The sequence below is a fragment of the Lepisosteus platostomus genome, chromosome 26, assembly GCF_059453375.1.
Source record: "Lepisosteus platostomus isolate fLepPlt1 chromosome 26, fLepPlt1.hap1, whole genome shotgun sequence".
NCBI classification, from domain to species: Eukaryota; Metazoa; Chordata; class Actinopteri; order Semionotiformes; family Lepisosteidae; genus Lepisosteus; species Lepisosteus platostomus.
In genome coordinates, this window is record NC_142636.1 from 11,289,384 (window position 1) to 11,317,099 (window position 27,716).

The following is a 27,716-nucleotide window of genomic DNA, read 5'->3' on the forward strand; positions in this document are numbered from 1 at the left end:
TCTTCCCCTCTGGTACCAGCGGCTCCGGGCTGGACCTGGCCCAGTTGCAATTTCAGAACGATGCAGCCCGGAGTTTCATGCGGGGGAGATTTCCCGGAAAGCCCGGCCGGCGATCCGACAGAACAACGCTTGGGCCTTTTCGGAACTTGCCAGTCTCGGCCCAGGTGCGGCCAGCAGAAGCCCGGAGACAGCTTTTGAAGCGGAACCGGGCCCAGAACTCTGGAGCTCGCCCACGACCCAGATCCTCTCAGCGGAGTCCAGTGACCTTGAGGACCCGGCTGTCTGTGGGCCCCCCACTTCACCTCCACGGCCCAGACACTCCAGAACCAGGCCCACCCTCCTGCAGTCCAATCTCAGCACAGAGAGGCTGAGCCCAGAATGTGCCGAGCGTCCGTGTCAGAACCCGCTGGGATCAGTCCGGTATGACAGCACTCTCCGTAGTATCCGGGTGTGATACACAGAGCCGGCTCCTGTCAGGTCCGGGCCAGGGGCTGGGGACCGGAGGTCGACCGTAGAGAGCAGGAGTTAAAATCTGCGCATCTGTGACTGTGATTGATGCCACTGCTAGTAACGTTACCCCTATTAATCCCACAGTAAAGTTACTGGTACTGATCCCAGTCTTGGTTATGTTGCCAGTGTCAATCCCACTGGTAAGAATGTTACTGGTGGTAATCCCGCTGTTAGAAATGTTACTGGTACTGATCCCAGTGTTGGTAATGTTGCCAGTGTCAGTCCCTCTGGTAATGATGTTACTGGTGCTAACCTCGCCGTTGGTGATGTTAGTGGTGTTGATCCCACCGTTCGGGATTTAAACAGTGTGAATCCCACTGTTTGTACTGATGATCCGTAGGCTGATACGGTTTACCGTGGTAAACCTACGGCGAGCAGTGCTACACCCCCTCATGCCGCTGCAGAAATGTTGCTGGTGCTGGTAACTTCACTACAGCCGGTCCGACGTCACCGCCGCTGAGCCCGTGGGCAGAGATGCTGCTGGCCCGGTTGACTTGTAGCGTACAGCACAGGAGTGTGTGACTTCTGCGGCGGGGCCCGGGTGCGAGGTGTCTCTGGGGCTGGGCAGTGTGCCTGGGGCGGCGTGTTCTTGCCCTGCGCCTGTCCCCTGGGAAGCTGTGGACGGCCCCTGTCCCCTTGACCCGTCCCGAGTTCTCCCGGCTGTGTCTCTGCACCCCAGCTGTATTTATAGAGACCCGGCCTGCGGGCTGGTTCAGCCGCAGTTTAACAGGAGGAAGTGTTTGGGGAGCGGGTGAACCCCCGTGTCAGCAGTGGCCCGAGTCCCTGAGGCGAGGAAGCGGTTCTGTCCGTGTGGATCTGGGCCGAACCGAGCCGCGGTACTCACTGAGAGCGAGGCGCCCCTCTCGCCCCCCGACGTGCTTTAATACAGACCCCTGTCCCTCTACACCCACGGCGCGTGTGACACGGAAGAGCCCCGCGGCCGGGGTGGATGTGGGTGTGTGTGTGTGTGTGTGCGCGCGCACGCAGGCCGGGGCTCGCGACGGGAATCGGAGCACCCCGAGAGCTCATCGCGTGGGGGAGCGACCGGCGCAGCCCCTGCACTCACGCGCCAGCAGCCCGCTCTCGCTCTCGGAGAGCCGCATGCAGCAGATACCCCCGCCCTTCCTCCCCCTCCTCCTCCTCCTCCTCCCCCCCTAACTGTCCCGGTCCCGCTCAGCCCTGCACGGCCCGCCGAGACCCGGGCCGGTACTGCTCACCCCTCCGCGGGGCAGGGGTGCCTCTCCGGACCGGGTGTGATACACAGAGCCGGCTCCTGTCAGGTCCGCGTCAGGAGCTGCAGACGCAGGCGAATCCGCAGGACGAGCGCAGCGGCAGCACAATAATCCGGACCCGAGCGACACGGGCTGTTCGCCGCCGGTCCCCCTTTATTTGTATCGCAGCGCCCTGGCGGCGCGGCGTCTCCGTGCGCGGGTGTTGTTTTAGTGGGACGCGGCGTGGAGATGTGCACCCCCCCTCACCCACCCCTTCGCTAGTCACGCGGATCTCCGGTCCTGCTCGCGCTGCACCGTCAGGTCTCCGGACCTTCACCTCACTGCGCCGCCACGTCACCGGCGCCCCAGCCTCCCCTCTCCACACGCACTGCCTCCTATCCCTTCTCCTGCTCGGCCCTCCCTCTGCTGCGTCTCTCTCCGCCCCACCTCCCCCCGCACCGCGCCTCGAACCCTCGCTCGGCGCCCGTCTGCCCGGGGCTCTCTGCGGGTATGTGTGTGTGTGTGGGAGCTGTCCCGGCGTGGGGGTGAGGACAAGGTGTTCGCGGACAAGCGCGACAACAGCGCCTCGGACACGTCCCCGGGTGGGACCGCAGGCGGCTCCAGTGTGGCCGCAGTCTCCCCGGCTCTGGTGCTGATGCTGCGCCTCGGAGGGGAGGCGGAGGGTGGTTGCCTGGCGACGGCACCCAGGCAACCGCGGGCGGCCAATCAGATGGACCGCAGAGCCTTTCTGTCAGGCCCCGGTGGGGCGCGCAATGCTCTCTGGGAATAGTAGTCCTCTGCTGTTCTCTCCCAGAGTCTCGCTGCAGTTTTCCTTTACCATTCCCTGAATCGTAGTGAAAAGAATGGAAATGTTCTCTATTTTTAAATTGAACTGAAGGTGTTTATATCTTTCTGTGCTGTAGTTTCAGAGCTCATCCGCAGTGAAACATCGATTTGCTCGCCGCAGGTGACTCCTGCATTACGATCATACGATCTTGAGGTCCTTCAGCGGTAATAACGATTTAATTAAGCCAGTAAGACACCCTTTCAATTCAGAGGGGACGCGACAGGGAAGACAAACGCCCCTGAAGGGTGACAGCAGCACCACAGGGTAGCTGTCGCCCTTTGTATCACGTCCTGAAAGAGAAATATTTGTCTAACGCCACCTAGTGGCCGTGTGAGGTATCGCAGGATGGTAGACAGCCGTGAAAGAGCCGTGCAATGGTGACGTTTCCGTGGGTGGAACAATAATCATGCATTTCCGCTTCTCCTGACCTGCAGAAGGGAGTAGACCCACAGCATCGCACATTGGTGGGCAGCACCCCTGCACACAGGTCAGGGCACAAGAGAGAAACTGCTGTGCCTGTTGGATAAAGGGAGATTTTTAGGGAGGACAGAAGTTCAAGCACAGAGTGGAGTTTAGCCAGGCCAGCATGGTCAACACCCCTACTGTAACTGACAGTGTTCGGGGATCTGTAGTGACCAGTCGTCAGGACACCAGGGTCAGCACCCCACTCTTACTGACAGTGTCCTGGGGTCTGTAGTGACCAGTCGTCATGACACCCATTTTAACATCCCTATTAAGTCTTCCCGGTTTTAAAGAAACACAGCAAAGTCTATTTAAATAGATAAATCTTCTCTTTTAATATTGGAAATAAGTGACAGAAATCGACAACTGAAAACATTTCACAAAAACAACCACCAAGCAGAGAAGGGACTCTTCCCAGAAGGCTCTGGGTCAGACATCCTTGAACCCTGAATGTGACCCCTGACCCCAGTCCAAGCACACATGACAAAAATATCTATATACAAATGTGTACATCTACATCTTCTCGCTTCTGTTCACCCAACATTTACTCCATTTTTTGCATATTTTTTAGTGCATTGCTCAAGTTTTCCTGAGGATAGTTTGCAAAAGGAAGAAAAAAAAATTCTCATGAACCCCATCAAAAAAAAGTGGAAAGAAAAGCATCTATTTAAATATATATTAAATTTCACTATCAGAATGATTCTATGTACAGCTACGGTGGAGGGGACAAGCATCACAACTTAGTGCAAATCTAGTGGATCCTGTCTTTCTACACCCCTGAGGCTGGGCTGTGATGTAGCCAGTCTGACTGCCACAGCTTTCCACTCCTGGACCACAGACTGATGTGGCTGTACCACACTGTTCTTTAATTTACCATACCTCCCAATGCTTTTACCTTGATCTCCCTGGGCTTTATTGTACTGTACTTTTACCCTGATCTCGCTGGGCTTCACTGCACTGTACTGTGCTTTTACCCTGATCTCCCTGGGCTTTATTGTACTGTACTTTTACCCTGATTTCACTGGACTTCACTGTGCTTTACCAGTAACCCTTCCCAGGAGAGAGGGCATCAGTCCCAGCAGGGAGTAAGGATCTGGCGAGGGGATATTCTTTTCAAGCTCCATGTTTGAACACAAATTTCCATTAAATTTTTTTTTCTGAAAATAAAGGAAAAATTATTTAATAAAGGAAATAATTAAGAAAATAAATACAGATAAATAAATTATAAAAAAATTTAAAACAGAAGGAGTAAAGAAGACTCTGTGAGTCTGTGAGCAAGCCTGAAACGTCATGGCTCTCCTGGTATTGCCCTGGAGAGGGGGGACACAGCGAGCGCAGGGGCTGGGAGAACCGCGTCCCGCTGGGAGTGCAGCACCTGGAATTTTGGGAGGCTGGGAGTACTGTATCAGACAGGAGTTGGGGTAGTGGGATTGTGGGAGTGCAGGAGTTGGGGTAGTGGGATTGTGGGAGCTGGGATTGTGGGAGTGCAGGAGTTGGGGTAGTGGGATTGTGGGAGCTGGGATTGTGGGAGTGCAGGAGTTGGGGTAGTGGGAATGTGGGAGCTGGGATTGTGGGAGTGCAGGAGTTGGGGTAGTGGGAATGTGGGAGCTGGGATTGTGGGAGTGCAGGAGTTGGGGTAGTGGGAATGTGGGAGCTGGGATTGTGGGAGTGCAGGAGTTGGGGTAGTGGGAATGTGGGAGCTGGGATTGTGGGAGTGCAGGAGTTGGGGTAGTGGGAATGTGGGAGCTGGGATTGTGGGAGTGCAGGAGTTGGGGCAGTGGGATTGTGGGAGTGAAAAGACTGGGACTTGTGTCTGAACAGGAAAAGCGACTAACAGGGACAGCCAGCGAGAGTCTCATTTACAGCCTTCTGTTCAAGAAATCCTTCCCCTACACCCACACCACACCCACCCACCCACCCACCCAACACACCAACACACAGGCCCTCCGGAGACACGGCAGCCAGCTGCCAAGCCTGTAGCCTGCAGCAGCGCCGCCCTGCTGGAGAACTACCCGGGCGTAACGGACTGTGCACCGCGGCACAGGAGGGCCCTTTCCTTAAAGGCATCAGAAGACGAAGGAGAAGACCGTTCTCACTTGGCCGTTCTCAGGTGAGCGTCCCTTGTCGGAGCGACCGCCAGGGGGCGCTGGCGTTCGGGGCGTGCGCAGGAGCCGGAAATCGAAATTGGAAATCGAGTCCAGAATTTGATTTGCGCTTGGGAGTTATCCCCCCCGCCTCCTCGGGCTTGCCCGGCTGTCCTGTTCAGACACGGGTTCGAGCCCTCTGCCGGCTGTGGACAGGCCCCCGGCGCACACGGAACGCGCGCTCTTATTGCACAGAGGTGCTTTCAAGTTTCCCCCCCCCTCCCCTCGTCTGAGCTAAGTGCAAATATCTGTGAATTATTTACAGACAGGTACTTGTGAACTTGTGTACATTCATTCATTCATTGATCCTGCAGTCCTCTGTTATCCGAGAGCTGGTGGGACTGAATTATTGATCGTCTGGTTGATTGGTCCTGAACTGCCTGAAACCTCAGCCGCCTGTTTAAGCAGGAGAATCCCAGCCTGGAACTGGGGAAAATCCAGCTGGCCATTTTGGTCCTTAAACGTAAGTATCAGAGCAATTGCATAGGAGAAGGACTGCAGGATACTTAAAGTTGTATAATGCAATATTTACCCTTGAACCCTGGTCTGAGGAACACCTGGACTGTAGGTTTGTGAAAAGGAAATCTAGTAAACAGCTATTTTCAGCTCATCACTTTGGTGTTTAAGCTATAGTGCCTTTGAGATGTGCCGAGATGCTCACAGACAGAACCGTATGTAATATCACAGTTTGGACAGCAGGTGGCGGTCTCTGCTTTTGCTTCACTATGAGCACCAAGCGTGTGCAACCGGAGCAGAGCGATTTCTTTCAACTGGACAGGAGGTCTTTGTCCCCTGAAGTCCCACGTCCCCACCCGGGACACAGCGATCGTCCAGGCGCACCTGCAGAGCAGAGTGCTGGGGACCCCTTCGCCCTGCGACACCAGCAGACAGGAGCACCGCCAGCAGGCCCAACAGGGACCCCAAGAGGAGAGCCCGCTGGTCTGCAGCCCCGCAGGAGAGAGGGGGCACCAGGCTCCCCTTCTCTCCCGCCGCTGGCTTTTGGGGGGGGGTTCTAACTGTTTTGCATAGTGATGGCAGACACCCCCTCCTGTACCCCTGTACCTTAAACCTAAACTCCAAAAATAAAAAAAAAACAACAAAGAGAACGATATTATTGCCATTTTCTAAACCAAAACCATGATCCTTGCAGTAATTAGGTTCAGAAGAATTCGAACAAAGCAAAGAAACCAAGCTGCAAACAACACAGAGCCGGCCCAGGTGACGACTGCGGCACAGTCTCAGGTACCCCGTCTTTCCCTGAGTGGGGCCCCCCTTAGCCCCTCAGCGCCACGGAGACGGGGGGGGGTCACAGCTCCTCGGAGGAGTCTCGGCCTTCCCAGGAGGGGGGGCCGTCGGCGGCCGGCGAGGGGGGGGTCGTGGACTCGGCCCCCCTCCCCCAGAAGAAGCCGCCGTAGGAGTGGCGCCCCAGGAGGGAGAGGGGCGGGCTGTCGGGCCGGCCGTACAGGAGCGGGTGGGGGGCCATCAGCGGGGGCGCCAGCCCGGGCTCCAGCGGGAGGGCGGGGTCTCCGGGCCCGCGGCGTGGCCGGCGGGTGCGCACCTCCAGGCAGTTCTGGCCCTTGAGGTGCCGCTGCAGGTGGTCGTCGCGGGCGAAGGCCTTGTGGCACAGCGGGCACTCGAAGGGCCGGTCGCCGCTGTGCAGGGACAGGTGGTTCTTCAGGTCGTAGCTGTGCAGGAAGCGGGCCGGGCAGTGCGGGCAGCTGTACGGGCGCTCACCCGTGTGCTTGCGCATGTGGATCTTCAGCTTGTCATTGCTGTGGGGAGACGGGCAAAGATGGCCGTGAGCTCCTGGAGCTGTCACTTCTGTCACCTGTCAGCCCCCCCGGCCCGTCATCCGTCAGCTCCTTCACCTGTCAGTCCCCCGGCCCGTCATCCGTCAGCTCCTTCACCTGTCAGTCCCCTGGCCTGTCATCCGTAAGCTCCTTCACCTGTCAGCCCCCTGGCCCGTCAGCTCCATCACCTGTCAGTCCCCTGGCCCGTCAGCTCCTTCACCTGTCAGTCCCCTGGCCCGTCAGCTCCATCACCTGTCAGTCCCCTGGCCCGTCAGCTCCTTCACCTGTCAGCCCCCTGGCCCGTCAGCTCCTTCACCTGTCAGTCCCCTGGCCTGTCATCCATCCGCTCCTTCACCTGTCAGCCCCCTGGCCCGTCAGCTCCTTCACCTGTCAGTCCCCTGGCCCGTCAGCTCCATCACCTGTCAGTCCCCTGGCCTGTCATCCGTAAGCTCCTTCACCTGTCAGCCCCCTGGCCCGTCAGCTCCATCACCTGTCAGCCCCCTGGCCCGTCAGCTCCATCACCTGTCAGCCCCCTGGCCCGTCATCCGTCAGCTCCTTCACCTGTCAGCCCCCTGGCCCGTCAGCTCCTTCACCTGTCAGCCCCCTGGCCCGTCATCCGTCAGCTCCTTCACCTGTCAGCACCCCTGGCCCGTCATCCGTCAGCTCCTTCACCTGTCAGTCCCCCGGCCCGTCATCCGTCAGTTCCTTCACCGGTCAGCCCCCTGGCCTGTCATCCGTCAGCTCCTTCACCTGTCAGTCCCCTGGCCCGTCATCCGTCAGCTCCTTCACCTGTCAGTCCCCTGGCCTGTCATCCGTCAGCTCCATCACCTGTCAGTCCCCTGGCCCGTCAGCTCCTTCACCTGTCAGCCCCCTGGCCCGTCAGCTCCATCACCTGTCAGTCCCCTGGCCCGTCATCCGTCAGCTCCATCACCTGTCAGCCCCCTGGCCCGTCAGCTCCTTCACCTGTCAGCCCCCTGGCCCGTCAGCTCCTTCACCTGTCAGCCCCCTGGCCCATCAGCTCCTTCACCTGTCAGCCCCCTGGCCCGTCATCCGTCAGCTCCTTCACCTGTCAGTCCCCTGGCCCGTCAGCTCCATCACCTGTCAGTCCCCTGGCCTGTCAGCTCCTTCACCTGTCAGCTCCCTCGCCCATCAGCTCCCATCGCCTCGCCAGTCAACTCCCTCACCCGTCAGCTCCCCTCACCTGTCAGCTCCCTCGCCCATCAGCTCCCAACTCCCTCGCCTGTCAGCTCCCATCGCCTCGCCAGTCAACTCCCTCACCCGTCAGCCCCATCACCTGCGAGCCCCCTCGCCTGTGGGGATGTGAACTGTTTTGCGGGACAGTGTGGGAAGGGAGTGTGTTACCGTGTGAAGCGCACTCCGCAGGTGCTGCACTGGAAGGGCTTCTCCCCGGTGTGGGTCCTCATGTGCCGCGGCAGCTTGCCGGCGCCGTGGATGATCTTCTGGCACACGGGGCACTGCTGCGGCGTCTGCGACTTCCTCTTCCGCCCGCCGGGCTTCTCCGAGAGGGGCGGGCTGGCCGACGGGGAGGGCTCCAGCACCAGGACTCCGGCTCGGGGGGCCGCGGCCTCCCCCTCCGCCCCTTCCTCCTCCGACAGGCGGTCCTCTGGCGGGCACGGGACGTAGTGCCCCCTGCTGGCCCAGGGCGGGGTGCCGTTCGCCCCCCTCCAGCCCATCTCGAGGGGCTCCTCGGCCGCGCGCAGCCGGTAGTCCAGCGGCAGGTCGGGGAGGGCAGGGGGGGGCCGGGGCTGCAGCGGGGGCCTCCGGGCCCTCTTGCGGGGCCGGCGCGGGCTGTCGCGCCCTGCGCTGCGGATCACCATGGAAACGGGCCCCGGCTCGTGCAGGGCGGGGGGGGACGGGGCGCCGTTGCACGCCAGCAGCGAGAGGGGGGGCTCCCGCGGATGGAGCAGGTACCGCCCCGCCCCCCGGCGGCCCAGCTCCGGCCGCGCCTCCCTCTCCTCCTCTTCCTCCTGGTCCTCTCCGTCCACGTCCTCCTCTTCCTCCTCCTCCTCTTCCTCCTGCTGCTGCTGCTGCTGCAGCTGCAGCAGCTCCTCTTCCTCCTCCATCTCCTCCTCCACCCCCCCTTCCTCCTCCTCCTCCTCCTCCTCCTCCCGCCCGCTGCTCCGCAGGATGTCCAGGCAGGCGTCCGTCACGCACTGGATCTCCAGCAGCCGGGCGGCCCTCAGCACCTCCCGCATGCCCGAGCTGCGGATGGTCAGCGTGGCGGTGTAGGCGAACTCCAGCAGGGCGGCCAGCGCCTCGGGGTGCACGCAGTCCAGCTGGCACACGCTGCACCCCGCCCCCACCCCGGGGCCCCCGCCGGGGTCGGCCGCCGGGCCCCCGCCGCCGCCGCCCGTGAAGAGCTTGCGGAAGTACTGGCTGACGGCGGCCAGCACGGCGCGGTGCGTGCGGTACTCCAGGCCCTGTGTCTTGATGGTGACGTCGCACAGCAGGCCGGAGCGCCTCTGCTCGTTCAGGCAGCACAGGATGTCACTGCTGTGGTCCGGGAAGGGGATCCCGATCAGGCCGTCCTCCGCTGTCCCCATGGCAACCTGCATCCCGACAGCCGGGGGGGGGGGGGACAGAGGGCAGACGTTAGGTGCCGTGGTGGTGGCGGGGGGGGCGAATCGAGCCCCGGCGGCACGACTCTTCCCACGATGCTCTAATCTAAGACGCCTCACGCCTGGTTCTTGCCCGAGACCCCAGTGTGGCTAGCGAACGCCTGAGCTACGTGCCCACCCAGCCCGGCCCGTGGGAGAACAAGCTGCCTGCCGTCATCACACACTCGGGGCCGGGACAGGGTCACCCGCGGGACCAGGACTCCGGCCAGGGGCGCAGAACCGGGGGGCGCGTGGGCCCGACGCTCCCGGCTTTTCTCGAGCGGAGAGAGGGAGGCGCCCCCTCACCTGGGCCTCCGCGCCTCGCTCTCCCGACAGCCACGAAAGAGAACGCGTTTGTCTTTTTTTGGTCGTGGTTTTTTGCCATTGTCTCAGCTCGTTCTTTTCTCTTTTTCCATTTCATCACACGCCCTTATCGGCAGCATCTGCCGAGGCTCTGGCGGTTAGCCCCGCGCGGACGCCTCTCGCGGGCCGGCTGCGACTCCGCGGCGCGGCGGCCGGGAGATCTCTCTCCCTCTCCAGCAGATAACGGCCAACTGCTGAGCTCATCGACCTTCCTTTCTCTCCGCTCGGCTCTCGCAGAGAAACGCGTCGGCCTTCCTGGAGAGCAAGAGGCGGGACGGCGCGACTCCGCCGCGCGGAGGCTGAAGACGAGACCGGAAAGTCGGGCCGGTGTGTCACGGACGGCGTTTCCAAAGACGCCATGAGCCGAGACCTCGGAGCTGCGGCTCGTTTCCGAAAAAAAAACAAAAAAAAACCGGAGCGCGAGGCAGGCCCAGTTGCTCCATCTGCCGGTTGGATATTCCTGGGGGGGCTGGCACGCGCCCCCCACCAGACTTTCCAGGAAAGACACCAGACTCCCAAAGCACAGCAGTCAGATCCATCTCAAACTGGATGGAAGAGGAGGAAAAATGTTTTGACTGCAAACTCCCACACGGTAAGGCAACAAGCCAGGGGCACTGGCAGTGTGGCGTGTCCCCCTGAGGCTGCGGTACGTTTGTCTCTGCCTGCTCAGCCCAGCAGACCTGAGAACACCTCGCCTAGTCACTCCTGACCACCTGCCTGTCCCACAATTCCCCACTATCACCCTGGGGGACTGCATGACAATCAGCACATTCTTCAGACCTGACGAACCGGCTCAGTGACAGGCCAGGAGCTCCCTCACACACACACCTACAGACTGGTTAGAGAGGCAGTTAAGAACTGCACTGAACCGTACAGCACTGCACAGCCTTCAACAACCATACAGCACCGCACACTGCTAAATAACCGTACAGCAGCACACACCGCTCAACAATTGCACTAAACTGCTGTCTGTGTCCACATCGATGTCTTCCTACCTGTCCCGCTCCCCGACTGTGTCCTTGTCTTGCTAACTGTATCCCCACCCTGCTGCCCGACCGTATCCCCATCCTGTCCCTTCTGTCCCAGCGGCCCTCTGAAGCGATCAAACCGCAACCCCAACCTCAGGAGCCAGCGAGCGCCGTCCCCGCGCCCTGGAGAGGGCAGAACCTTTTTCTCCGGTCGCTTCGACGCCCCTCAAAGGAGCCAAAATAGGAGAGGAAAGAAAGAGACCGCGGAGGCGCAGTCCTTTCCAGCAGGAAAACCGCGCGGGCGTACGAAGGCACAGGGAGCCGACGTTCTGGGTCCGGAGGGGATCGGAAGATGAAGAGGAAACAGGGTGCCAGCCACGTTCCCCAGATGGGGGGAACGATCCGGCGAGGCCCAGCAGAGGCAGCGGGTCAGTGACGGGCTGCCGAGCGACGCAGGCGGGCAGCGGGCAGCGGACTGAAGGATCGTGGGAAGGTTTCCTGGCCAGGGAGATGAAAGAACTCGCTGAAGCCCAACGGCCCGCTGTTGAACCCTTGAACCCTCAGCCCGTGTAGGGCACTGAGACGGTACTCCAGAGTGTGGTTTAACTGCTCTGCTCCCCCAGCCTCTCACACACACACACACACACACACACACACACACACACACACACACACACACACACACAGCGTCACGACCCCGCCTCTGTCCCCCAGGCCCGGCCAGGCCCGGCCCACCCAGTTCCACCCTACCTTGGCCACTCTCAGCCAGGTCTGGGGTGAAGCCCGGTGACCCTCTGAGCCTGTCCGTATCGCGACACCCTCGGCCATTCGAACCCGACACCCCGCCGCGGATCTCTACTTTCTTCCCTCCTCTGACAGCTCATCCGCCGCCGCGACCGAGCCCCGGGACAGCTCTTTGTCCTTCGACCTCTTCCTCTCCTCCACTCTCTCTCGCTCTCTTGACTCTGTGCGTGCGTTCGCTCGCTCGCTCTCTCTCCCTCTCTCTCTCTTTCTCTCTCTGCTGTCTTTCTCTCTCACCGTCTCTTCCTGTTTTTAAGAAAAAAAAAAGTGGTTCAACCTGACGAAGACGACAGGTCCCCCCCTACCCCCCTCGCCAATTTCCCAAGCTCCCCGGTTCGCCCACGTTCTCTCCCCCCCCCCCGTGCACTGCAGTACCCCAGACGAGCCTCGAACCCAACCCACTGTCTAACACAGGCCCAGGCCCGCTGTGAGCCTTCTGCAGAACCGGCCTGGTTCTACGATCCAGCTCTGAGCCATGAGAAACAGAATTCGGGCCCGGCGGGCCGTGACGCTACAGGTCCTGCAGCTCCACTGAACCGACACGGCAGGGCGGGCTGAACCGGGCCGGACCGGGCCCCCGACAGCAGTACAGGGTCTGCAAGGGACCCCGGACCGGCAGGGCAGCACATTTTCATTTCTGCTGAAATGGTTCTTTTTTTTTTTAAGAAATGGCTCCTCCAGCTCCCATCGGGGAAAGACGAGACAGGAGCTGCGGCGAAATGAAAAGAGTGAAGCTCAGGGCCCGACAGGAAGGAGCTGAGTCTTCTCCGCCGGCACGCCAGCGCACCGGGGTTCTTTAACCGTCTCTGAGGAGGCACGCCAAGGGGTTCGAGAGCCTGACGCGATCTGGAGCTGCCGAGATCTGGAGCTCCCATCACAAGCGTTCGAGTTTCCCGACGGGCTCAAGAGGTGTTCAGGTCTGGCAGGAGAGCAGTAAGGACGCCGACCGTTTTCGGTGTCCGGGTTTTGTCCGAACGGTTTAGCCCGAGGAAAAGCCCATGGCGACGGAGGGAGGAACTGGATATTTACAATGTCGAGCGCGAGTATCAGACCGAAGGCGGGCGTGCGGGTCTGGCCCGGAGCTGCTGGGGTGGCGGCGCGCTCTGCGGCTTGCTTCAAACAGACGCTCGAGAAGACGCCAAGGAAGCGGGCTCGTCTCCTCTCCAGAGGGCTCGGCCGCAGGCGCGCTTCTGAGCGGGCGATCGCGATGTCCCCGACGGCTCTCCGGAGCGCCCCTCCCCGGGGCTGGAATTCCGAGGCCCTGGTCTTCTGCCCGGAAAGGTGGCGGATCGGAGGAGTCGCAGATCCGTTGGGCTCGATGGCTCCCGCCGCCCACGCGCCCAGAGAGAGCGCTGACTGGAAACGGCGAAGCTCAGAGAGAACCGCCACCCTGGCGTGCTCTGCGCCCTGCCTTGTCTTCCTGCACGCGCACGCACTCTGGAGCGAAATGTTAAGGCCTCCTTGGTTTCTGGCTGAGCTTCTGTATTTAGAAGTGTGTAGGCTGGGGGTTTCAGTCGATTCTCATCTTTCAGAAACATGGTGATGGTGCACTCTCTCTCTCTTTCTCTCGCTCACACGCACACGGTGTCTGGGAAACAGTCTTCAGAGAATCTGGTTGGCCAACACCCCCAGCACCACCACCACCACCACCACCGGCAGCCCTCAGGCCTGTCTCTAACCCCCCCTCCCCTCCCCTCCAGCCACGCTGAGGGGTGTCCGCCTGTCCGCCTGACACCTGCCCCTGAGCCGAGCCCAAGCACGATGCAGGACCTGAGGGGGCTCTTCCTGCAGAGGCTGGGGAGCCACCAGAACCAGAACCCGCCCTCTGACCCAGCCTGTCAATGCTGAGGCCTTTGCCCAGATGTGCTGAAGGAAACGGAGTTTCCCCCAGCCCTGCGCTCGTCCGCGGGTCCCCCTGATCCATCGTCCTGTTGCTTTTAGTTCCCAAAATCCTGTGTCCCCGAAACTGCTGCATGGCTGTGAGTCAAATATATGTTTGATTTACGATATCTCATTTAAAAAAAAAATCAAAACATTTTCTTAACATTGAAAACCTTTCCTTCAGGGCTGCACGGCCTTAGACATCCGCGGCCCTCCTCTGAACGCTTGCCTGCTGTCCTGCTGTCCTGCTGTCCTGCTGTCCTGCGGTCGCTGTGCCCGTCCTCGCGCAGTCTCGGGTTCTGACCCCAAACCCCCCCCAGACGGACGAGAGTGAGAGCCGCAGGCCCTACAGGGTCAGAGCCCGGTGTGCAACTCCACAGCTGTCACGACGTTCGCGAACCCTCCTCCAGGAACAGAGCAAAGGAAGCTTTTCAATGGCACGTGGGTGGCACAGCGAGCGCGAGAATTATTTAGGGCTGTTGGTGTGTTTTGTTTTTTGTGAAACCAAAGGCACCGGCACGCCCTCGACCACGGACAACCAAGTCCCTGTGTCCTAACCCATCCGTCCCCCTGAAACGACAGGATCAGCGAGCGGCACGCTTTCGGGTGCCCCCGTCTGCGCAGGGTTTGGTAGGGTGGGAAAACGACGGCGTCGTTTGGTGGAAGGGTCTCGAGCGGGACGGCGGAGTGCGCTCACGTCCCCTGCTGCTCTCCTTCCCCCTGCATGTCTACAGCGCCCCGACTGGGGCTCGCAGATTTTGGCGGAGACGATAGTTACCAGGCTGTCGCACAGAGGAAGCGATCGCTCCGATAGCACGGTGCTGTTTTCTGTCCAGACGCTGCTGAGCTCGTCTCTCTCTCTCTCTCTCGCAGTTGTTTTGTCTGAAAGGAGGTGGGCGAAGTTTCTGTCCCCGGCTGCTGCCTCAGCACCCTCCCTGCTGACGCGCCGAGTTTCAGTTCCAGCGAAGACGGCGGAGTCGGGGCGCGCACCTGGCGGCCAGAGAGGACCTGGCAACCCTGGAGCACCCAGTCCTCCCGGATCCTGCCCTTCCGGTTCTGCCCACCGCCCTCCTCCCTGCTCCGGGGCTCGGATTAGACCCGCGCTGACCAGCTCGCTCTGGAACTTCTTCTTTCACCGCTGCTGTGAGCGTCAGGGGTTGAAACAGGTCGGGCACCCAGCCTCCCAGTGCACAGCAGTCTGATCCACTCCTGGTTTTTACGGTGTTGTCACATTCCTAGGGCACAGCAGTCTGATCCACTCCTGGTTTTTACGGTGTTGTCAGATTCCCAGTGCACAGCAGTCTTGATTCCACTCCTGGTTTTTACGGTGTTGTCACATTCCTAGGGCACAGCAGTCTGATCCACTCCTGGTTTTTACGGTGTTGTCAGATTCCCAGTGCACAGCAGTCTTGATTCCACTCCTGGTTTTTACGGTGTTGTCACATTCCCAGGGCACAGCAGTCTGATCCACTCCAGGTTTTACAGTGTTGTCAGACTTCTAGTACACAGCAGTCCGATCCACTCCCGGCTTCCATTCCAGCACAGGACACCATACAGAAGGACAGTGCGCGCTCTGTGGAATCCTTCCCACTGCCACGCAGTTCCCCCAGACTGTGCAGGAGGGTGACCAGCTGTCCAGCGAGGATACCCCTGTGCGTGCGCGCGAGTCTGCTCCCGGGACGCTGGCTGCTCAGATTCTCGTCATGCGAGTGGCTGCAGGGCGTGCGGATCGGGTCTGGTTTCAGGGGGCTGTGTGGGAGAGGAGGACTCTTTCCCCAGAAGAGGCCGGGAATCCCCCAGGGGGGAGGGGACTGCTTCTGGGCTCCCCGGGCTTGGGGTCACCCTCACTGCTTAGGCAAGCAAATCGTCTCCACTCCAACCCCTCATTCACATGCCTGGTCCCCACAGGACACAGCGTCCACCCCCTCTCCGCACGGGACACAGCGTCCACCCCCTCTCCCCGCGGGACACAGCGTCCAGCCCCTCTCCGCGCGGGACACAGCGTCCAGCCCCTCTCCGCGCGGGACACAGCGTCCAGCCCCTCTCCGCGCGGGACACAGCGTCCAGCCCCTCTCCGCGCGGGACACAGCGTCCACCCCTTCCCCCCGCGGGACACAGCGTCCACCCCCTCTCCGCACGGGACACAGCGTCCACCTCCTCTCCGCACGGGACACAGCGTCCACCCCCTCTCCCCACGGGACACAGCGTCCACCCCCTCTCCCCACGGGACACAGCGTCCACCCCCTCTCCCCACGGGACACAGCGGCCACCCCCTCGCCTCTCACCTGCTCCCCGAGTTGCCCGGTGCTCCTGTCCGGAACAGAGCAGGCAGAGGAAGGGCTCCCGAGCTCCCAACTACCTTTCACCTGGATCTTTACTCCTGGCACATCCATCTCCATCGACAATCACACAATCGCACTATCCGTCTATAAACACACTATAAACCTACAACAGCTGTCAAAACCCCCTGCTCTGAATCCCCTCTGTCTCCCCAAAACTAGTGGTGTCTCGGCCACTCGGTACACCTGCACATCCTCTCTCTCAGTCGCAGGTGGGTACCCAGCCCCCCAAGAGCAGCAGGGGGCCGAGGTCTCGGGGAAGGACAGGCCTGGTGAGGTCACGAGCGCTGCGCGCTGCACACCACGCACGCCTGCCTGGGAGCCCGAGAGCCTGCCGGAGGAAGTGGGGAGATAAGAGTGCGCGTGTGTGTGTGTGAGTGTGTGTGTGTGAGTGTGTGTGATCACAGCGCTCCACCCCTTGTCTGCCTCCCTCTTCTCCCTTCGCACATGGCCTGCAATTACACTCTGCCATCTTGGGGTACCCAGCTCCTACAGTACATACAGCACACACTCGACAATCATGGGGCACCCCTCTCCTACAGTACACACTCTACAATCTTGGGGATCCCCTGCTCCTACAGTACAGACCTCACAATCTGAGTCTGGATCCTCTGTCACCCCTCAGATCAGAGCCCTGCTCAGCTTGATTCAGTGGTTACACGCCACTGAATTCTGTGACTTCTCTGCTCCTACGGTACACACTCTACGATCTCGGGGTCCCCTGCTCCTACAGTACACACCCCACGATCTGAGCCCCTCGGATCCGAGCCCTGCTCAGCTGGGTTCGAGGCTGACTGTACTGGTGACTTGGCACTGAAGTCTGTGACTCCCCCAGCTTAAAGCAGAAAAGAAATCAGCACTCAAGTGTGAAAGAGGTCAGGCTGAGCTCTGCAGCTTTCAGGAAACAAAGCTCAAGACTGGATGGCTTGTGAAACGTGGTTCAGAAAGAGATGCTACTGTACACGTTTTCATCTCAAAGGTTTGCGATTTGAAACCCCCCCAAAATTCTCAATTTCCAATTCCATCTCCCCTCCTGGACTGACATTTCTCTGGCTTCAATGATGAAACACACACAGGTTTGCTGTGTACCGTACAGACATACACACAGACGCGCAATCGCATTTCAAAACGGATCCGAGATTCAGAAATCCGGTCCGAGCCCCTTCACACGGTCTCGCCCCTGTGGACACCGGTCCCCGGTTCTGGAGGGACCGGCAGCCACAGACTCGGCTAGGAGGAGCAGTCCGCGCCCTGCTGGTAAACTCCCACTGCCTGCAGAGACCCGGGGCTGATCTCCCACAGCGATAAGACAGCACGCAGCTCTGCACAAACCACCTCTCTCCCCGACCAGCGCTTTCCTGCACGCAGAACAGCTGCAGCTCACAGTGCTGGGGAACAGTGTCCTCACGCAGGGGACCCCGAAACCCCCTCTGAACGAGCAGCCGGGGCAAAGCCGGAGTCCCCTTTGGTCACACCTGTACGGCCCAGGCTCCCGATCACCAGCCTGACTGAATAAGCTGCGTGTGTTAGAATCTGCTTTAGCACTGCAATTTCAAAAGTGAAGATCTTCCAGCTACCAATCTCCTTCTAGAATAAATGAGTAATATCACCTCGCCTTGAAATAATCAAAATCGCACCCACTGATCGCGCCGGCGACCGAGAGAAATGAGCTGGCCACAAACACCTGCCATCAAGACAGTGGCAACTGGTATTTTAGAATGGGCAGCATGCTGGCACAGTGGTTAGCGCTGCTGCCTCATAGCGGAGCCCAGGGTTCAGTTCCGGGAGTGCTGTCTGTGTGGAGTTTGCATGTTCTCCCAGTGTTCGCATGGATGTTCTCCGGATGCCCCGGTTTCCCCCCACAGCTCGAAGGCATGCTGGTAGGTCTACTGCTTTACGGAATAACTGGCGCTGGTGTGATTGCGTGTCTGGCTCTGTCCCGTGATGGACTGGCGTCCCATCCAGGGTGTGTCCTGCCTTGCGCCTGTTGCTTGCCGGGACCCCGAGATTCTGAACCGGTTAGAAAATGGATGGACGGTATTTTCAAATCTTGGGCAAGTGAGAAAAAGGGGGAGAGAGAGAGAGAGATTTTCGGGGTCCTGTCCCCCTCCTAAGGGGCACCAGAGGAGCATGCACGATCAAGGAGATCCAAGCGGACCCAGAGACGGATGCAGGCAGGCCAAGCCGAGGCTGGGCGTGGGTGGAAACGAGACTGGAGAGTAAGTGACCCTGCACTCCCGATGGCGCTGTGGCAGACTGCTCGTGTGTGAGAGTGAGCGCTCTTGGAGGCGTGAGGGAGTTTACCTCTGTTTCTTGGGGGATTTGAAAGTCATCATCAGAAATCTCGGCGCGGCCAGCGGTGGTTAGCAGTACACTGGGGGTCAGCGCTGGACACTGAGGGGCACTTGATCTCTTACCCTGACCTTCCCCCAACAGGAACTGTACCTTCAGAGAGACGTGCACTCGGTCCTCTCCCAGCGATGAAACCCCAATGCTCGTATAACACCACAGCCCACTCTCTCTCGGTACAGAGAGGAAGTCACACATGAAGAAGCAGGCTGTAGGAGTCGAAAGCTCTTTGTTATTTCAGCACTGTTGCTGTCTCAGAGGTTTCTCAGAGGTCTCTGCCTCCTGACCTCCTGTGTGACAAGAAGGCAGGTCAGGAGAGGAAGTACCCCCCCCCTCCCTCAAAGGGGAGCTTAGGGAGCTGCCCTACATTCTAAACAAACACACTTCAGCACTGCATCGTTCCTCAGCCCCGCATCGCTGCTCAGCCGTGCATCAACATTCCTCAACACTGCATCGCTCCTCAGCGCTGCACGACAACAGAGTGCACAGGCCACACTGCATCGCTCCTCAGCACTGCACGAGGACAGAGTGCACAGGCCACACTGCATCGCTCCTCAGCACTACACGAGGACAGAGTGCACAGGCCACACTGCATCGCTCCTCAGCACTGCACGACAACAGAGTGCACAGGCCACACTGCATCGCTCCTCAGCACTGCACGAGGACAGAGTGCACAGGCCACACTGCATCGCTCCTCAGCACTACACGAGGACAGAGTGCACAGGCCACACTGCATCGCTCCTCAGCACTGCACGAGGACAGAGTGCACAGGCCACACTGCATCGCTCCTCAGCACTACACAAGGACAGAGTGCACAGGCCACACTGCATCGCTCCTCAGCACTACACAAGGACAGAGTGCACAGGCCACACTGCATCGCTCCTCAGCACTGCACGAGGACAGAGTGCACAGGCCACACTGCATCGCTCCTCAGCACTACACGAGGACAGAGTGCACAGGCCACAATGCATCGCTCCTCAGCACTACACGAGGACAGAGTGCACAGGCCACACTGCATCGCTCCTCAGCACTGCATGAGGACAGAGTGCACAGGCCACACTGCATCGCTCCTCAACACAGCATCACAGCATTCGATCTCCCTCTTTTCTATACGCCTAGGGTATAATCTCCAGCCAAAGAACAAGGGTAATGATTTTCAGGCAAAGTACGAGGGGGATATACCTGCCCACCCTGAAACTCTGCAGTTCACTCTACAGGCAGGCCAGATCCCCAGAGGAGGCCATGTGCTTGGACACCGTTCGGAACATCAGAGGCTGCGATGTCACCCCCAGCTTGGCCTCCTGCACACAGAGCCCGGGGTAACATCACCGCTGACAAGGGCAGGAAACCGGGGCGTTATCTCTTTCTGGCTGCGATCAGATGAAGAGGCTGACGGAACAGAAAGAGAATCTCGCCACCCTCAGCTCCCCCCCCCCTTCCTCTCAAGTCCGTGCCGAGTCGACTGCTGGTCTGCCGGTCTCCAGGAAGCTGCCGAGGGACTGAGAATCAGTTCGCTTGCACGGCGCTGGGGGAAAAACCCAGCCCACTCATCTGACCCAGGGAATGGCCACAGGGTAAAAACCCGGCTCTCTTGCCTCGTCAGAGAGGACGTCAGGGTAAATACCCAGGAGGCATGCCTGCAGCTCCTGGTTTACTCCGTCAGATTCCACGGCAAGAGGCACAGTACAGAAAAGTACAGATGTACAGTACAGGAAGGCCTGGTGAGGTCAGGGTGGAAGTACAGTACAGTGCAGTGAAGCACAGTGAGAGGAGGGTAAAGGCACAGTCCAGTGCAGTAAAGGCCAGTGAGATCAGGGTAAAAGCACAGTACAGAGCAGTGAAGCCCAGTGAGATCAGGGTAAAAGCACTGTCCGGTGCAGTGAAGCCCAGTGAGATCAGGGTAAAAGCACAGTCCAGTGCAGTAAAGCCCAGTGAGATTAGGGTAAAAGCACAGTACAGAGCAGTAAAGCCCAGTGAGATCACAGTACAGCCCCTGACAAGCACCTTTGGTCTTCCAACGGGAATTCTGCAGAACCGCCAGCTTTATTAAAGGCCTTAGGAGGAACAGAAGGTGGAACATGAATATTTCTTGGGATTTTTCCTACGCTAACCTCAAATCAAAATCAAAACTCCGAAACAGAACAAGTTCACAAAAACTACAAAAAATAAAACACGCTGTCGCTGTCTGTTCTCCAGTAATGGTGATGCAGCCAGAGAGGGAGTTTTAAAGTGCACAGGCTTCATCATCATCATCACATCATCACACGCCCTGCAGCCCGGCGGCTCCAAGGACTGACCCGGGTTCTGGCCCAGGAAGGCCGGTACGTCAGGAGTCCACGGGGTGGAAGTGGTTTGAGGGATCTGACCCAGTCCTGGCCCAGGAAGGCCAGGGTCTGGAAAGAGCCCAGGAACTGCAAGCAGTCTGAAGCACAGAACAGTACAGATCCAGGTTTGGGTTTGGACCCAGGAAGTCTGGACTGGCCTGTCCGGATCTGGGCCCAGGAAGTCCAGGATCTGGAAAGAGTCCTAGATTTGCGCGTGTGCGGGGCTCCAGGTCCAGTCCTGCTCGGGGGGGGGGGTTCTGATCGGGGGCTGGGAGAGGGAGGGGGGGTGGTCTAGACGTCTCTCTCGGACTCGGGGGAGCGAGTTGATCTCGCAGTGCCGACCGGGCCGAGCCTGGAGGGGAGCCCAGGACTCGCCACACGGGCCTCCGGACCGCCACACGCTCGGAGCCGTCCTGACTCAGCGGAAAAGCGCGTCCCGAGCTCCGTGCGTTCTCTGCCTCGCTGGCGGGTTTTTTTGCGAACCCGCTGCGGAGGAGACTTCCTCTGCTCGCACGAGAACAGGTAGCGCTGCGGAACGGAACCGCCCACGGGCAAACCGACAGCGCCGACTTCCTCGTCGCCCTCCCCCCCCCCCCACCACCACCACCTCCCTCGGTGCCGGCCGGCGCCGGAGCCGGGATCGCTTCTGCGAAGCCGTGCCTGGAAATTCACGCGGTGATTTCTCACCGGCGGCAGGCCGGGCGCGTCACCAGTGACAGTGCGTAGGCCAGGGGAGCAGCCGCCCCATTCTGAGCTCAGAGGAGTTTGGGAAAATCGGCAGCCGTTTGCCGGCGGGCAGAGAGAGGGAGCGGGCCTGGTTTGGGCTGAGGCCGGAGATCCGGCTCCAGTGACCGAACTGCGCCTCTTTTTCTGGACTCCCAGGAGAGAAAAAAGATCATTTCTGAAAATTCTGTTTAAGGGCAAAGTCCTGGTCGGGCCTCTCTCTGCTGGATTCGCCCACATTAACTTGTACGGGCTCCTTGGGAAAACTCTGGAGAGGAACACGGAGGAGGGGCTGGCCTGAGGGACACCTGACAGGATGGATCTGGAAAGAAGCCAAGGCATCAGCTTTAATAGCTTGGCTAGGCGGCCTGCTCCACACTCCCACCACCCTTTGTATAAAGAGGTGCCCTCTTCTCTCACTATCAGTGTGAATTCACACACTGACACACACCTGACTGGACTGGAGACACTGCTAGAGACACTGCTGTCCCTCTCCTCTCACACTGCCCCTGAATTCACACACTGACACATACCTGACTGGACTGGAGACACTGCTGTCCCTCTCCTCTCACCCAGAATTAACACTGCCACACACCTGACTGGACAGGAGACACTGCTGTCCCTCTCCTCTCACCCAGAATTAACACTGCCACACACCTGACTGGACTGGAGACACTGCTGTCCCTCTCCTCTCACCCAGAATTAACACTGCCACACACCTGACTGGACAGGAGACACAGCTGAGTCCCAGTATTCAGCAGGTTCATGAAATAATTAGAGACAGAAAAGGTAAACCCGAAGAGACAACGTACTGTTTCACACGGAGTCACTTTTGCTAATGGAGTGGTTTATGATCGCGGGCTCCTCTTGTCACTGACTGAGAGATCAGAGTGTCTGTGCGCCTGGAGCCCTCCTTTGTGTCAGGGGTGAGACACAGGGACTCTGTGGGGCTCGACAAAGTTTTAATCATTACTTGACAAAACATGACTCATGGCTTCCACCTTCCAAAGCTCCAGACAGCCCAGCGAGCCAGAAGCCCACCTCCCAAGACTCGGCAGACTGTGTGCTGTTTAATAACTTTGTCCGTGGTAAATAGTTCCACGCTGACAAACAGATGTTGTTTCCAATGGGTGCTGTGGCAGGCTTACAGTAAATATATAATTAGTCAGGAAGAGGTGATCTAGCAGAGCAGGACGTATGAACGATCTCTTCCACAGGAACACGGGAAATAACCGTGCCGACAGGAGAAATCAACAGTTAAACTTTATCAGCTTCCAGAAACCCTCTGTCCTCGCAGACACACTCAATTTCTGTCTATGCAAAGCTGTGTGAGTGATTCCCAGAACCGCTGAATCATCGCTGTTCTAGTCTGAGCGCAGCCTTTTGAAGAAAAGACTCCACACACAAAACCAAATGAAGATTCTGAAAGTGGAAAATACACCTAGCGTTCATCGAACCCGAGAGCCGCCCTGAGGATCTTTAGCCTTCCCCCGGGCTGGGCCCGACTGGGCCTGTAGGGTTTCTGGGCTCCGCGCCTCTGTCCGAGATGGCGTCTGTCACCGGGTCGCCTCTGAAACACAAGAGGCCATCTTGTTTCGGCCCCCCGTCTGGGAGCACGAGCCCCCCCACTTCCTGCGGCCTGTTAGATGGATGTGTGGTCAGGGCCGCTTGCCTGCTTGGCCACCGAACGCGATTATAGTGAGAGACGGAGACGACCCCCCGACCCCCCCCCCCGCGGTCTGGTGGACAGACGCACAGTCAGAGCCGCCGGCCGCCGAACCGAGCGACAAAAGCAAGAAGCCGAGACTCCCCCCGCCCCCACCAGCCTGCGCCAGCCTCCCTCCTGGCCGACCACAATGACATCAGGTATTTGAAAAACAAATCCTCACCGCAGACACCAGCAGAGCCGCCGCTGCCCTGACGGGGGCCCACACGGCCCGGGGGCACAAACACAGCCAGGCCGCTGGCCTGAACACCGCCGCTCTGTCCCCGCAGCACTCCGGGAGACCGAACGGCACTGAGAAGCTACAACCCGCACCATAGCGCCAACTCACTCTCCATCACAGACACCATAGACAAATAGCTCACATCACCGACAAGATGAACGCTGCCCAGCCTGCCTCCGCTCAATTCAGCCCAGTTCAGCCCAGCCTGGCTCAGCTCAGACCAGTCCAGCTCAGCCAAGTTCAGTCTAGCCTGGCTCGGCTCAGCCCAGCCTGGCTCAGCTCAGCTGAATTCAGCCTAGCCCAGCCCCCGTCCAGCCTAGCCCAGTTCAGCTCATCCCAGCCCAACCCAACTTAGTTGGGTTAAAAATAAACAGAGTTTAATGACAGGAAATTGATTCCAGTTGTCAGATCACGTATACGCATACCTTAGCTTTGTGCAACAACCTGAAACTTTCAGGTACCATAAATAATATTATTGCTAAACATATGCCATTCTAATCTGCAAGCGACCAGAATATAGAATACACATTTTTGTATAAAAATGCATTAAGTCCTGTTCTACACCTGCATGCTTTGGAAGCACTTAGCTCAACTCAGCCTAGCCCAGTCCAGTCCAGCTCAGCCAAAAACAAGGCGGGGGATCACCTGAGATACGGCCAGTGCATAGCAGTGCGCTGTCCGCTCCAGGGCTTAATACAGAAGCAACATCAGGGGGCTGAGATTTCAAGCCAGGTAAGAGCAACACCAAGTAGGAGGGAAGCAGAATTAAAAGATGCATTTCTGTGCTTCGTCCGCTCCATTCCGCACGAGAGATCGGACGTCTACGGACCGGCGGAGAATTCTACAGACTGCTCCTCCACGCGAGTGCGCGAGTCTGGAACAGGGAGACCCGAGGTTGAGGGGGGGGGGGGGTGGGGTGCAGAGTTCTTAAATGTCACCCCTTAACCTTTGAGGGCGAGCCAAGAGACGTCAGGGCCGCCGCGGGTGGAAAGAGGTTGCCGTGACGCCCGTCTCCCTGCCTCTCGCCGCACACAGATCAGAGATCAAGAGATCAGAGATCACAGGGAGAGGAGAGGAGCCGTTACAGGACGTGACATCACCCCGATCCTCACCGCAACCCCCCCACCCCGCTGGGGCGGAAAAACGCCGATTCCTGCTCCGGCTCGGCGCTCCGACCCCGCCGGGCCGCATTTTTCCTATGTTTGTCATCGAGCCGAGCAGCGCGACAACAAGAGCGATAACACCCTCACCTCCCCCCCCCCACCCGCTGCCTCGCCGCCACGCACGCACGCCGACTCCACACTTCTGGGAATTGCCGGTTTCCCCTCCCCTCCCACCTTTCCAGTAACTCCATGCAGGAAAGAGAGGCGGCACTCGGAGCTGATCGGGCCGGGAGGGAGGGCACGGAGCTACACCTGCGTGTCGGGGTGAGGGCAGAGTGAGCTCCCCAGGTCACAGAGGGTGGTGGTGGCGGGGGGAGGGGGAGCCCCCAATCACTTGTACCTACGGAGCAGCGGAAGACGCACGCTGAGCACAGACGCTCCAGAGAGCGGCACAGCCCAGAGCGGACCACCGCCCGGCTCTGCAACCGGACTCTGAGCCGCCTTCCCACGAGCCCCTGGAGAGGCCGGAGCGGTCAGCTCCAGCGCGGGGCAGCGATGGGCTGGTCTCCCTTCGTTGGCAAAGAAGGAGAGAGCTTCAGAGCTCTTGGGAGCTCCACCTGTTCGTCATGAACTGTATTTAGCTGCGCTGTCGTCCCTCAGTCTGGGGCCTCTGAGCCAAGCTCTGGCTGGGCCCAGACCCCTCTGTGGCCCACTGTGGGCCAGTCCGGCCCGGCCCAGACTCCGGGATTTAGCAGTTTTGCATCATCAGTCACGCAGGTCATGGCAGACCATGGTGATTCAGACTGGAACGGAGGGCAGAGTGGGGCTCAGGAACCACAGCAGTCAAGAAACAGGCAGCTCAGAACAACCCCTACGGACCCCCCCCCCCCGAAATCAAAGTGCCTTCATCTGCACGGACCCCCTAAGATCAAGGCACCGCCACCTACACAGAGCCCCCACACTCTGAGACAGGTTGGGCTCAGCAGATTCTCCCCCGTGAGATCAAGGTGCTCCAGAGCGATGAGAACCCCCAAAGAGCAGAGCCCCCCGAGATCAAGGCACCCCAGAGACCCCTGAACTCGAGCCGCCCCCCCAGAGATCAAGCCGTCTCGGGCCGCGCAGAGAGACCGAGGACTAACAGGCACTGGCGTGTGCCAGGTTCACCTGAACTTCGGAATATTCAATCCAGGATCCAAGCTGAAACAGCCCCAGGCACAGCGTGGGCGCGGGCCAACCTGAGCCAACACGCCGCCTCGGTTTAAAATACGGGGTCCGCTGGGATCTTTAGACCGGGCTGCTTCCCGCGTCCTCCTTACTCGGGGGCCCAGAGCTGGAGAACGGGGTGCAGGGAGTGCGCCGGGAGGAACAGCACCACCGCGGCTCAGTGGGCCCTCCCTACACCCCCCCTCCCCCACCCCGATCTGACAAGGCTGCCCAGCCCTGCACCCCCTCCCGGATAAACCTGAAAGACGAGCGGCTGACGGCACAGGCCTGGCTCAGACGCGGGAGACGCCAGGGCTACACCTCCGCTCTCCCGACGGGCAGCGGGGGAGAGCCAGTCCCAGAACCGCCGCGGGCCTCTGGGCGGGGCGCTCTGGGGTCCGCGCGGCCTTTAGGAGGCAGCGATCAGAACAGGGCCCCGCAGAGCTCTCTGCCGAAACGAAACGGCGCTCATCCGCAACATCAAAGAGCTCACAGACGAGAGGGGCCCATTCAGCCCGTCTCGCTCGCGTGGTGCGTATTGACTGCCTGATCCAAAGACCGCATCCACCCGTCTCAGAGCATCGGCTTCAACACCATGGCTGGGCAGCCTGTTCCAGCCTCCCACCACCCTTTGTGTAAAGAAGCGCCTCCGGTTCTCAGATTTCAACGCACGCCCCTGTGTATCACCGGCACCTCAGCACTCGTTACTGTCCCCAGTGCTAGAGCCCTGTACACCTGTCACACAGCGCCACGCCCCGGTTTCTCTTCTCTCTGTCCCCCACTGTGTCTGGAAGACGGAGCCACACAGACCCCTCAGTCTCTCTCAGGAGCAGCTGCTTCAGGCTCAGTGTTTCTCTCTCCTGATGTCTGCAGGCTGTATTACCGTGCACGTCACCCTCTGCACTTGTGTGTTCACAAATCAGCCCCCTGAACGCTGCAGTTACTGAGTGCCAGAGACCGCCAGCGCTGACCAGAGCTCGGCCCAGCCTGTGCACAAGAAGGCAGGGCAGCAGGGCAGCGTTTGGGCTAACGGGGCAGCGGATCAGAAACACACTGATCCCAGCCCCGCAGGCTTCGAGCTCAGCCCGGCCCAGACAGACACGAGCTCGGCATCGACCCCCTGCCCTCCACTGACCTCACACCCACAGTCCGCTCAGACACCCCCGGGCACGAGCCGAGAGGACCGTATACACACAGGGTGAAGCCACACACACACACACACACGTGTGCGCGCCCTGCAGCTACGCCACTCATCTCAAGATCGAGTTCAAGAACCAGGGCGGAAGACGGAGGCACCCCTGTCTATCCCGAGTTCGACTCTCCTCCCCAGTTTTAAGCCCCAGATCTCAATCTGGTCCCCGGTGCGCCCCCCCCCCCCCCAGGGCCGGAGCGCGCGCGCACACACACACACACACACACACACACACACACACACACACACAGGCCACGCCAGCGGCCGCGCCCGGCTCTCCCTGCCCGCCGCCGGTGAGGGGAGGCAGGAACCGGGCGGGAGGGGAGGACACACATGCACACACGCGCACACACACACACACGCGCGCGCACACCGCGCCGCGGAGCGGAGTGGAGGGAAAGAGCCGGCGGCCGTACCTGTGGCACCCCGCGGGAGATGGCTGTGTCTCTCGGCGTCTCTGCGTCTTCACAGGCAGGTGTCTGACTCTGGGGCTGCAGCGCGCCCGGGGGGGGTGTGTTCTCCTGCTGATGCTGGGAGGGGAGGGGAGACAGAGAGAGGCGTCACACACGACTCCGGGTCCCTCCCCCACGCCCCCGCGCCCCTCGCTCCCTCCCGCCGCGGGCTGGAACAGCCCCCCCTGCAGAGGAGGAAGGAGCCCACCCCTGCCGAGCCCAGCCCGGGCTGGTAACCGGTGACTCGGGTTCAACTGGAGGCGGTGGCTCTCTCCTGCTCGGACCCTGGTGCCCAGCAGTGATGAAGTGAGTGCAGGCAGACTTCTCTGGCGTTGGCGGCTAGATGGGCAAATACAGTTTGATTTCTTTCTGACGAGGGACACGCTGCCCGTGCAGCAGATACAATGTGCACACAAGCCAGATGTGTATAGGAACCATCCAGAGATAGAGGAGGCTGAGGGACAGACGGGCGCGCAGGGAGAGGCAGCGG

At 59.8% G+C, this 27,716-nt stretch overlaps 1 protein-coding gene across 4 annotated transcripts in view; it reads right to left on the reverse strand.

The window, feature by feature from the left end:
* Positions 1–3,340: 3,340 nt before the first annotated feature.
* The window catches only part of LOC148640131 (zinc finger and BTB domain-containing protein 7B-like), a 33,730-nt gene continuing 9,354 nt past the window's right edge, over positions 3,341–27,716 (reverse strand). For 2 of the 4 annotated variants that reach the window (XM_088620992.1, XM_088620993.1), the window contains 3 exons: positions 27,191–27,304; positions 8,327–9,534; positions 3,341–6,946 (listed from right to left, as the gene is read on the reverse strand). In XM_088620992.1, the coding sequence (XP_088477118.1) occupies positions 6,481–6,946; positions 8,327–9,528 (1,668 nt within the window). In that variant the 5' untranslated portion in view covers positions 9,529–9,534; positions 27,191–27,304 and the 3' untranslated portion in view covers positions 3,341–6,480. Of the gene's footprint in view, positions 6,947–8,326; positions 9,535–11,663; positions 12,043–12,743; positions 13,363–27,190; positions 27,305–27,716 lie in introns of those variants that run through there. The other 2 variants (XM_088620994.1, XM_088620991.1) reach the window with 2 other exon arrangements.